The sequence below is a fragment of the Clarias gariepinus genome, chromosome 6 (genome assembly GCF_024256425.1).
Source record: "Clarias gariepinus isolate MV-2021 ecotype Netherlands chromosome 6, CGAR_prim_01v2, whole genome shotgun sequence".
Lineage (NCBI taxonomy): Eukaryota > Metazoa > Chordata > Actinopteri > Siluriformes > Clariidae > Clarias > Clarias gariepinus.
In genome coordinates, this window is record NC_071105.1 from 8,012,918 (window position 1) to 8,024,891 (window position 11,974).

General features: G+C 35.8%; 1 protein-coding gene across 2 annotated transcripts in view; it reads left to right on the top strand.

The window, feature by feature from the left end:
* Positions 1–11,577, top strand: part of brinp3a.1 (bone morphogenetic protein/retinoic acid inducible neural-specific 3a, tandem duplicate 1) — a 69,774-nt gene extending 58,197 nt beyond the window's left edge. For both annotated transcript variants that reach the window (XM_053498792.1, XM_053498793.1), the window contains one exon: positions 9,953–11,577. In XM_053498792.1, coding sequence (XP_053354767.1) covers positions 9,953–11,069 — 1,117 coding nt within the window. In that variant the 3' untranslated portion in view covers positions 11,070–11,577. The remainder of the gene's footprint in view (positions 1–9,952) is intronic.
* The last annotated feature ends 397 nt before the right edge of the window (positions 11,578–11,974 follow it).

Sequence of the window (11,974 nt, forward strand, 5' to 3'; positions counted from 1 at the left end):
ATTATAATAAGTCCTTAGGCATGTTGTAACTAAATACAATTAAATTTGGAAACCATGTGTTAAGAAAAGAAATCTATCCTGGGACGAATTTAGGACCCTTGTTTTGAAACACTGGATGGCCAAATGTATTTGAATGTCACACCCATACAGTATGTGGCTCTTCCACACTTTTGTACAGGCTTTGTGTGCTACAGCATTGCAATTCGCCTTGGTTTAGCCCCTGTGCACCACACTTTGAAGATATTGTTTGGACACTGAACACGTTTTTGATAAAATGAAGCTACTGTACATACCAGGCGTCTTTTCAGCTGTTCTAGTGGAGGTGCAAAAATTCTCACATTTTACAAAATCCTTAAAGTTCTCATGGCTAAAACATGTGCAGTAGATCCTTTGCCTCCATGAATCACATTTGTTTGTCCAGTGTATTCAACAGGTGCTTGATCAGATTGAAATCCTGGGAATTTGAAGGTTATTTGAGCACCTTCTAAGTTTTTCGCATGTTCCTCATATCATTGCTAAACAATTTTTAGAAGCGTGGCAGTGCACACTTCCCCAGATAAGTTTCGCACATGCACCCGGCTCTCTGGTTGATCGATCCAACCAGGACACCTTATTTCACTGCTCCATGGTCTAGTTTTCTTCCATTATAGGTGCTTTCAGCGGTCAGTTGTACTAGTCTGCAGCTCTGTAGCCGATTTTGCAGAAAAGCTATGAAGGACTCTGTGTTCTGACACCTTTCTGTCAGAGCCAGCATTGACTTTTTCAGCTATTTGTGTTACAGTACTGTAGCTCTTCTGTGGGATTGGAACAGACAGGCTAGCCTTTTTCCCCCATGTGCATAAATGAGCCTTGGGCACACATGTCTTTCTCGCTGGTTCACTGGTTGTCCATCCTTGGACCTTTTTTGGTAGGTATCAACCACTACATAATTGGAATACCCCACCAGACCTGTCATTTTTGCAGACATGCACTGACCCAGTCATGTATCCATCTCAATTCGGCCCTTGTCAAAATCGCTCTGATCCTTATGCTTGCCTGTTTTTTCTGTCTTCAACATGATATATATTATCTGATGGCAAATGTCAGTGTAGCGACATACTGTAATCCACTTCACCTGTCTGTAGTTTTACTGTTATGGTTAATCTGTGTGTATAATCGTGATGATTAGGCGTTCACATACTTTTAGTGCACTTCTGTTTTGTTTAGTAATTCTGGTACTAATTTGTTGGTTGATCCTGTATTTCCATTGCTCTCATAAGAATTCAGCAGTTGTGTGCCACACTTAATTAATTTTATATTTTTCATACTGAAAGCTCGTATTACATTAGGTATGTTTTTTCCTAGAATAGTGTACTTAACTTTTATAGACAAAACTTTATGAAGATAATAGGAATTCGTTTTTATAAAGGATCACAGTTTTATCTACTGAGATTTGTGCTCAGTAATTTGAGTGAGCACGGACCACATTATCATCGAATTCTTTGGCATATAGCATAACATATGTTGATTATGGTTTTCTGGCTTTACAGTCTAAGAATCTGACTTAAAGTACTGCCTTAAACAAAACAATTCCCAGAATACCCTCTGCTGTAGTTAAACCCATTGTACTGTATCTTTGGAATATTATATAAGTTGCACCGAAGAGATCTTGCACCGAAGACTCACCAAACATTATGGACATTTTAAAACACTATTTTTTAAACAGCATTTTGTGTTTCTTAATATAGAGGCTGGCCCACAAGGGGAACAGCATATGGACATCATTAATTTTGACAAATTTAGAAGACAGAATTACAAAGGCAACCTTGATGAAGACATTAAAGTTTGGGGAGGGAAATGGACAGAATGGCTGTTTCTGTTTGCTGAATGATGGTTAGATTAAAATGCTTTTCAACATACGTTTTTTTTTAACAATAAACTTAAAAATGACAATACACCTTTATTATAAAGTACATATTTCTTTCCACAAATTGCTTTTCCTTTTTCATTTGCTATCAATGGAGTTTAGGTCAGGGAATTGAATGGCCATGTCAGGGTTGAATCTGCAGGAACAAAACCATTTTTGTGTCGATTTGAAGGCATTGGTCAATATTTTTTTTCATGATTTTCATGTTTCATGGAACAAAATATTTTCCATTGTTTATATCATTCTTATGATGTTGTTTATACACTTTAGGGTTGAGAACAATGGTTGGAAAATGTCGTGTGAGTTGTATTTAGTAGACAAATTCCTAATTTTATACTATGTAATAATTTACCTCTATGTTACCAATTTTTTTTTTTTTTTTTTTACTTTCTGCACATTTCTAATACTGTTATAGGCCAAACATATGGCATACTACCACTACTGCTACTACTACTACTACTAATAATAATAACAATAATAATAATAATAATTATTATTATTATTATTATTATTATATTAATAATAATAATAATAATAATTATTAATAATAATAAAATTATAATCATAATCATCATCGTAGTAGTAGTAGTATAAACATAATAAAAAATTCTACATTAGTAAGGAAAAAAAATATGACAGATTTACTATAATAAAAATGAGTTGTGTTCACTGATTAAAACTGGGCTTTCTGCATTATGAAGATGGAAAGCACAAATATTCACAAAGTTTGTGATAAACGACAGGTTGTTTGTTCATACAAAATAATTTGCCTAGCCAAAAAAAAAACCTCACTATCGCAGAAGTGCCACATTATTGGGCAGAACTGAAAAACAATCAAATCATTTCCCCTTAATCCCCCAGAGGGACAAACCTAAACCCCCAAACCTAAAATTTGAGTGCTGCTATATAATTAATCGTTTAGAAGCTTTGAAATTAAATGTTTTTGACAAAATGAAGTAGTCAGAGGCTGTATTACATAACAAAATGCTACACAACTGTAAAGAGCCAGTCACACAGGAGAATATACAGAACTGCATGGGCAAAGTTACTTCTGTAAATATTGTAATGTAAAGACCATGTGTAGTCTTCACATTCAAAATTTCTACTTTTGTAGGTAAAACGTGGTATCTTTTGCCTTTACTGTATCTTTGGCAATAATAATTATAATAATAATGATCATAAACATGCACTTTAGTAAAGAAGACAGTTATGACATGTTTATTATAAAAAAAATAATAATTGGTGTTCACTAATTAAACACAGTCTTTTTGCACTGTGAAGCGGGAAAGCACAGGTATTCACAAGGTTGTGAAGAATGACAGGTTGTTTATTTATGCAAAACTGCCAGGCCAAAAAAAGTCTTTTTATCACATTATCTTCTTTATTTAAAATCTAATTCTTTGGCATATAGCATAACATACGTTAACTATGGTTTTCTGGCTTTACAGTCTGAGAATCTAACTTAAAGTACTGCCTTAAACAAAACAATTCCCAGAATACCCTCTGCTGTAGTTAAACCCATTGTACTGTATCTGTACTGAATATTATATAAGTTGCACCGAAGAGACACCAAACATTATGGACATTTTAAAGCACTTTAATTATTTTTCGAACAGCATTTTGCACTTTCTTAATATAGAGGCTGGCCCACGAGGGAAACAGCATATGGACATCATTAATTTGGACAAATTTAGAAGACAGAATTACAAAGGCAACCTTGATGAAGACATTAAAATTTGGAGAAGGAAATGGACAGAATGGCTGTCTCTGTTTGCTGAATGATGGTTAGATTAAAATGCTTCCTAGCATACGTTTTTTTTTAACAATAAACTTAAAAATGACAATACACCTTTATTATAAAGTACATATTTCTTTCCACAAATTGCTTTTCCTTTTTCAATTGCTATCAATGGAGTTTAGGTCAGGGAATTGGATGGCCATGTCAGGGTTGAATCTGCAGGAACAAAACCATTTTTGTGTCGATTTGAAGGCATTGGTTAAATACTTTTTTTTTAATGATTTTGTAAAACAAAATTTTTATGAAACAAAATATTTTCTATTGTCTTATATTATTTTTATTTATGATGTTGTCTGGCCAAAAAAAAAGTCATCATTGCAGAAATAAAACAGTGAAGAAATGGTGCAGTGCACCACTGGCAAATTATATGCTTGCATCAAGCAATGAAAACAATTAAAGGCGATTTTAAACTATTGGAATTGTTATGAGTCTTTTAGCTGTTCCCATTGAGGGGTCGCCACATCCAACCAACTGATCCACAAAACAATTTGGCACAGGTTTTACACCGGATGCCCTTCCCTCCCATTTTAACCAATCTTAGGACTAGGGTTGGGTATTGTTTTTTTTTTTTTCGATACCGGTGCCAAATCGATACTTTTAAAACGGTACCGGTGCCAAAACGATGCCTAAGCCGATACTTTACAAAAGCCACAAAATGATGGTGTATGACTCAAGAATACATTTTTATTGAACAAAAAATTTACTGCTTAAACTTTTAATATATTGTTCATTTTTAAAGTATATATGAATATATAAGTAAATACAAAAAAACAACAAAACATAAGCCACCTTATGTCACTGTTGTAGTACTAGCTGGAAAGCCATAATTATAAACAGAATCCATGTTACATTAGTATTTTACAAATAGTTTGACTATTTGTTAGCATGAAGGTAAGATTTGCATTTTTGTAATTAACATTACATTAGCCCACTACTAACATGCGGAAAGGCTGCTGTCGTCATCATAATCGGTGGACTCCTTTCTGCTAGGGTTGGTATGACTGGAGCTGGAGTCATTCACACTAATAGTGCCAGCTGTTGTCCGCAAGCTGTCAATCACGGTGCCTTCCTCTGCTTTTAACATTATTACGTGTGCCCTCAAATGTTTAATTAGATTTGACGTGTTTCCCCCTTTACACGGAACTGCTGTAAAACATTTGCTGCACGTCGTGGTGTCGGAATCCTTTCTTGTGAAATATAGCCACACTTTCGACCGTTTAGTTTTAGGCATTTTAACGGAAGTTGTTTAATTTAGCAAGCTAAGATAGCGGTAGGCCACCTGCTGCCATTAGAGCAAGTGTAACGTTAATTGCTGCATTCACGCGCATCTCGGATGGTCTCATTTCCCGATGATTTGTGCTTTTTAATCTAATCTAATCTAATCTAATCTAATCTAATCTAATCTAATCTAATCTACAGTAATAAACGTTTAATTTACAAAAAAAAAGGACAGTAACATTACTGCAACAATGTTTTGGATTTGTATTATCAAACCTTTCCGAAGTTCTCAAGATTTTTCTAATTAAGAAAATAATTAATTTTTTCGATAATTTCTGACACTCCATGAATGCAGTATTTACATTTTACTTGCGATCATGTGTGTTGATGAATCTGATGCTTATTACAACTGTGTCATCATAGCCCCAGAGAACAAATATTTCAATCGACAGTTTAGGCATTTAAGTGACACCGAAATGAGGCACCGAAATTTGTGTTTGGTTTCGGTCCGGTACATATATAGGTACCGGTACCGTATTGGCACTGGTTTTCGGCACCCAACCCTAAGATACCCCTCCGTCCGACACATTATTAAAACATGTAAAATCCAAATTATTATTATTTTTCTTTAATTTCAATTTTATTTTAATAAGATCTGTGCCGAACATTCAACATCATTGTAAAAATGTAGTCAAGAAGAAAATCGAGTAGGGAGATCTCTTCTGTTAAAATATGAAGCAAAAAAAACAGAGATATGTTTGATAGTGAAAGTAAGACCATCTCCACAGAATGTTACAGGACCTTACAGGAGTACAGCTGTTCTAAACAGCTGTGTGGCCATAAGAAAACCACATTAGTGTGACTCATTAGGAAAAAATCAACACTTAAATTTGCTAGGGATCAAAAAGACTTTGGAGCAGAGAAAAAAGGTCATGTGGTCCGATGAATCCAGATTGACCCTCCCCCAGAGTGATGGGCGTGTCATGGTACCAAGGGAAGCACATCAAGTCAAGCACTCATCATGCATCGTGGCCACTGTACAAGCCTCTGGAGGCAGTGTTATGATCTAGGGTTGCTTCAGTTGCTCAGGTTTAGGCTCGGCAACGTTATGTAGCAATAAAATAAAGTCAACTGATGACCTGAATGACCAGGGCATCACATCAATGTTTGTTCCCTGATGGAACAGGCATTATCCAGAATTCAAATTGTGGTTATGGACGTTTAAGGAATCAATCTCACACATGAATTCATCTCCACACTCTGCAGTGGCATCAAAGCTAAAGGTGATCAATGAAATCCTGGAGTGTGCTATTTATTTATTTGGGCCAGGTAGTGTAAATTTGGGGTTCAATACGCAATGAAGCTGCTTTATTTTAAAGGTTTAATAATGGTGAGTCATTTTTAACCCTAAAGACAAGAAATGTGAAGATTACACAAGAGTTACACAAGAGAATTATAGAAGAATACAGTCTTCTCATTGACAACAAGACAGGAAGGAGCAATGTGATTGGCCCTTATGGATATGTAGCATTTTGTTATGAAATGCAGCCATGCATTTCATACACTGACATGTTCAAAACTTTTTCTAAAACTAGAATTATATAGCAGCATTACAATTTTAGGTTATCTTATAGATGACTTTGGTGGATTGAAGAAAATAATTTGCATAAATACATGAAAGTCCAAAAATAGTGTTCATTGCATTTTACAGTCAAACCCCAGTTCCCCTTACAATATTGCTGTGTAACACCTACCAGTGTAATAGACAGCAACAGTAATGCAAGTCTGATGCTTTTATAGTAATAATCCTACAAATGTAGCAGCAACTGACATTTAAAGTTCTTATGTCGGTGGCATTATTACATTAAAAACCTGTAGATTTGTATTAAATTTTTGGTCTGTTATTACCTTGGCGGGTGTTGCAGGCTACTATTGTTCTTTTAACTTTTGACAGTTCAATTTCTGAACACTTTTGAAATAGATTGTTCTGGGGATTTTTTTTTTTTCTCAGATTAAATGAATTGGAAAATGTTTTGTCTCCTTGGACATTTCCACTTTGTTCGGAGCTGACAGACTTTGGAGAGTTCCTCCTCTGCCACCCACCTTCACATTGAGACTGTCTCTCAGGCCAGCAAGCTCCATGAATATTTAGATATTCACTTGGCATCATTTGTGTGTTAAACCAAGTAAACCTTCTTTATTTCCCTCTCTGAGCAGAAGTTCTTGAGAGAACATTGTATATAGGCAAAGATCACAGATACAAACCAGACAAATGTAACAATAGTGTTATATACAACTCCTTTGGCTTTAAAAACTTCATAGCTTCTCCTAGCTTTTTGGTGCTCAAAACTGCTTTGTAGCCTTGCATCCTACACACGTCCCACTATTCTGTTATTAATTTAACATTTCTTTTATTTCTAGATTTTTACTTAACCTTCGTGTTTTTCATCTTCTCCAAAAATAGACATTGCATTCATTTTTTTAAAGAATATTAGTCACACTTTATGAGATAATAAAAAAAAAACTAATTTATAAGAGACAGTTTAATAATGTCTTCTCCAATAAAGATCCTCTAAAGACAGACCTTTAATTATTATACTGGCTTAAATTGTCAATTGGAGCAATCTGGGCTTGGGCAGAAAAAAGAGTAGCAGGAAATAGATTTAGGTTGTCATAATGGCACCTGGAGAAAGTAATTAATCCTCTATTCATTTCCATTCTGCATCCCTTTTTGCTCTCTCATGAAAAACCTTATTGGGGACTTCCAATAAATCTTCATTCTTCTGTTAATAGTTTATTAAAGCAGAAAGTCTACATTTCAATAAACTTTAACTTGTCAAAATTTTGTTACTGTAATTTGACTATATACACATCTGTGTGTTCAAATGTAATTAAATAATCTCTTTCAAAAAGTTAAACTCTTATGTATTTTAGATTACACAACAAATGAAATATGTCTATCTTTTTTGTTTTGATTTTGATGATTGCAGTTTATAGCTGCACAAATCTGTATTTCAAAATATTAGTATATTTCTAAGATCGATAAAAAAAAAAGATTTTACAATACACAAATGTCTAACTTTAGAAAGTGCTCCTTTTGCATGAATTATTGCATCGGTATGGCATGGCATGGAGGCAGTCGGCCTGTGGCACTGCTGAGCTGTTACTGTACATACTGCAACCAGGTTACTTTTATAGCAGCCTCAATCTTAATCAGGTGTTTCCCAACTTCGACTTGGCATGGCTAATCTACTACTCATAATGATAATAAAGACGGAAATATAACATTTATTTAAGTATTCAGACCCATCACTTTGATAAAACACCTTTGGCAGCAATGACAGCCAGTCTGTTAGTGAATAACACTAAATACTCAGTGCACATTTCTTTTGCCATCCTTTCATCCTTCTTGCCAGAATCATTCAAGCACAACCAGGTTGGATGGGCACAGACATTTTCAGGTCTCTCCAGAGATGCTCTTTCACAAAGGTGTTCTAAAGCCATTCCTATGTTTGCTTGGTGGTGTGCTTTGGGTTGTTGTTTTGTTTAAATAAAATCCATCGCCCGAGCCTAAAATCCTGAGCACTCTGGAGCAGGTATACACTTAGAATAGCTCTGTATTTCTTTCCAACAATTTTTCCCCTTTATAGTGACTAGTCTTCCAGTCCAAGTTGCAGAAAAACACCTGAACAGCCTATTGCTGCCACCATTGTTTAACTATTGGGATGGTTTGAATAAGGTGATACACAGTGCCTGATTTGCTGATTCCGAATAGTTTAATCTTTTTCTCATCAGTCCAAAGGATTTTGTTTTTTATGGTCTGAAAGTCCTTCAGGTGCTTTTTGGCAAACTCCCAGCAGGCTGTCATGTGCCCTTTAGTGGGGAATGGCTTCTGTCTGGCCACACTACCATAAGAGCCTGATTGGTGGAGTGCTGCAGTGATTGGTTGTCCTTCTGTGAGGCTCGCCATATATATATATATATATATATATATATATATATATATATATATATATATATATATATTTTTTTTTTTTTTTTTTTTTTTTTTTTTTTTTAATTACAAAACATTCCAAACATGTTTTACTTGGTCGTTGTGGAGTGTTGTGTATAGAGAGGAAAAAATAATTGGGATCAATTTCAAGATAAGAATGAAACATAACACAATGTGGAAAACTTGAAAGGGTCTGAAGTTTCTGTCTGCAATGTATCGAGGCTATAAAGAAAGGACAAACTTCTTTTGAGTTTCATGCTTTCATTTTCAGTAGTTGCTTTCTCCTGGTTAGGTCCAAGGTAACTCTGCAGTATTTCGGGAACATGGGGAAGGAGAGCTCTGAATTGATACACCAGTCCATTATAAGGCACAATGAACCCACATATCCATTAACTACTAAACTCAGGAGGACTTGACAAAAGATTGTTTAAGGATTTTCATATTTGCTTGTAATTCCATTATTTACTTAATGATTATTAAGTATAATAAATGCATTCACTCTTTAATTAAACTCAGCAATGGTTCAACTCGATGATTTATGTATTCAATCTCAGTAGCGCATCCACAGAAGAGAACTAGTCAGCAATATATATGCTGTGAACACACTGACCACTATTTCTGATTTTCCTGTTCAGTGCGCTGAAGAACCATAAGCATTCCCATTAGAGCACTGTCTACATACCAAAATCTCTTTTCACATGTGGTTGCAGTTCAGTGAAAAAAAGAGAGAAAAAGGGGGGTTGATGGCTGGGTAGGGGTTTGGGACGAGATGATCAGCTGGTATTTATTTTACAGCATGAAAAATATTATGCTGATCAAGTGTGGTTGGCAAATTTGATGATAAATATTTATGATTATGCTTTTTCAGGAGGAAATGTGTATATTGCAATTAATGCATGTAATGACTTGTATATAATTAATTAGTTTAGTGTGTTTTAATACAGTATATTAATCCAATTGTAATCATGTGTCATATGCATTCAAAGTCATGTACGAAACATGGAACTTGTTTAAAGTATTTTCCTCTCTCTTGTAGGTCTTACAACTACTGGCTGAACTACATCCTTTCCCTTATGTACTGCAGCGAAAATAATCAGCTAGGCACATATATGGAAGAGAGGAGGGTGTGCTCATGTCAGCATGAGACTCCAACCTGCCAAGGTATCATACCGTGCACGGTGGGTGAGGGGCCACTTTGTTCCTCCTGCTCCTATGAGAACCGATCACGGTGTGCCAGCTGTAATCCAGGTTATACCCTGAGTCAAGGGATGTGCAGGAACATCATCCCTGACTCCACTGATAATTACATAGGTTTTGAGACAGATCTCCAAGACCTCGAGTTGCGCTATCTCCTCCAAAAGCGAGACGGCCGAATCAGCATCCATGCCATGTTCATTAGCAACGATGTGAGGCTGAACAACTGGTTTGACCCTTCCTGGAGGAAAAGGATGCTCCTGACACTGAAAAGCAACAAGTTTAAGTCTACTCATGTGCACATGCTTTTGGGGATTTCCCTACAGATCTGCCTTACTAAGAACAGCACATTGGAGCCTGTGTTGTCTATCTACATTAACCCGTTTGGAGGGAGTCACTCAGAGAGCTGGATCATGCCCATAGACCAGAACAATTACCCTGACTGGAAGAGGACCAAATTGGAGATTCCTCTTGACTGTTATAACTGGACCCTCACTCTGGGAAACAAATGGAAGACATTTTTTGAGACTGTACACATATACCTGCGGAGTCGCGTCAAAACAGCATCAGCGCATGGAAACAGTACGGCCTATTACGAGCCACTGGAATACATGGATTCCTCACGGAATCTGGGTTATATGAAAATCAACAGCATGCAGCTGTTTGGTTACAGCATGCACTTTGATCCTGAAGCAATCCAGGACTTGATCCTGCAGCTGGACTATCCGTACACACAAGGATCTCGCGATTCAGCCCTGCTGCAGCTGCTGGAGATACGAGACCGAGTTAATAGACTGTCTCCACCAGGCCAGCAGCCCCTGGATCTGTTCTCCTGCTTACTGCGCCATCGGCTCAAACTCTCCACTAATGACGTGGTCCGAATTCAGGTTGCTTTACAGGCCTTTAGTGCCAAGCAGCCAAACTCAATGGAGTACGAAACCACAAAACTATGTAGCTAATCAGACACTTTACTCTGTTTCTAACACTAAATCATCAACCAGATCACACTTTGAAGAATTCAGCTTCTTTTTCTTTTAATCCGGAACATTAATTATGGCTTTCAGGGGGCGACTGAAGTGCATACATTGCTATTTCATTTACAAAATACATTCATGGTTTCTAGTGTTATTCTGTAATAATGTACATACATTTCATTTACATATCGCTTATTAATATTGATAGAGTAGATTAAATGTAAATCATTGGAATTTATCTTTCAGTATACTTTTGATTTCATCACTCGTGCAAAAACAACCCTACCCATGTAAACTGAAGACAACACCAAGATGAATCTAGAGCTCTTCATCTGTACAGCACTATCTGTCGATTCTGTAACACTCCTCTATATCTGTATCTGCTTCAGCAGCAGTTGAGTTTAATGGTAGAAATATTTTTAAGATATTTGTACAAAAGCATTATGACTATAGGAATAATTTTGTTTAAAAAAAGACATATGTCCTAACTTTATGTTCTATGTGCTTTTATATTTATAAACATACTATTTGTGAAATATTACAGAGGTAATGTCAATAAAATGTACAGAACATGGGTTTGTTAATACACTAAATAAATGAAATTTTTATGCACTGTCTTTGGTTACTTGGTTTGAGTACTTTAGTGTTAGCAATAAAGCAGCACCAACACAAGGTTGAATGCTTATCCAATTGTTATTTCATTAGATCACAATTTGGTGTCTTTATTGTTTGTTGTTTGTTTTTTTAAGTAAATATCCTTTATTTCGATCAGGTTTCATGATGGTCTGATGATAGATATAGAGGACCTTATATCATAACACTTTAGCTGCCTTTAATGATTAAAGTGGTGAATGTAGCTTTCAGCACTTTGTATCTCAGGATGACACTTG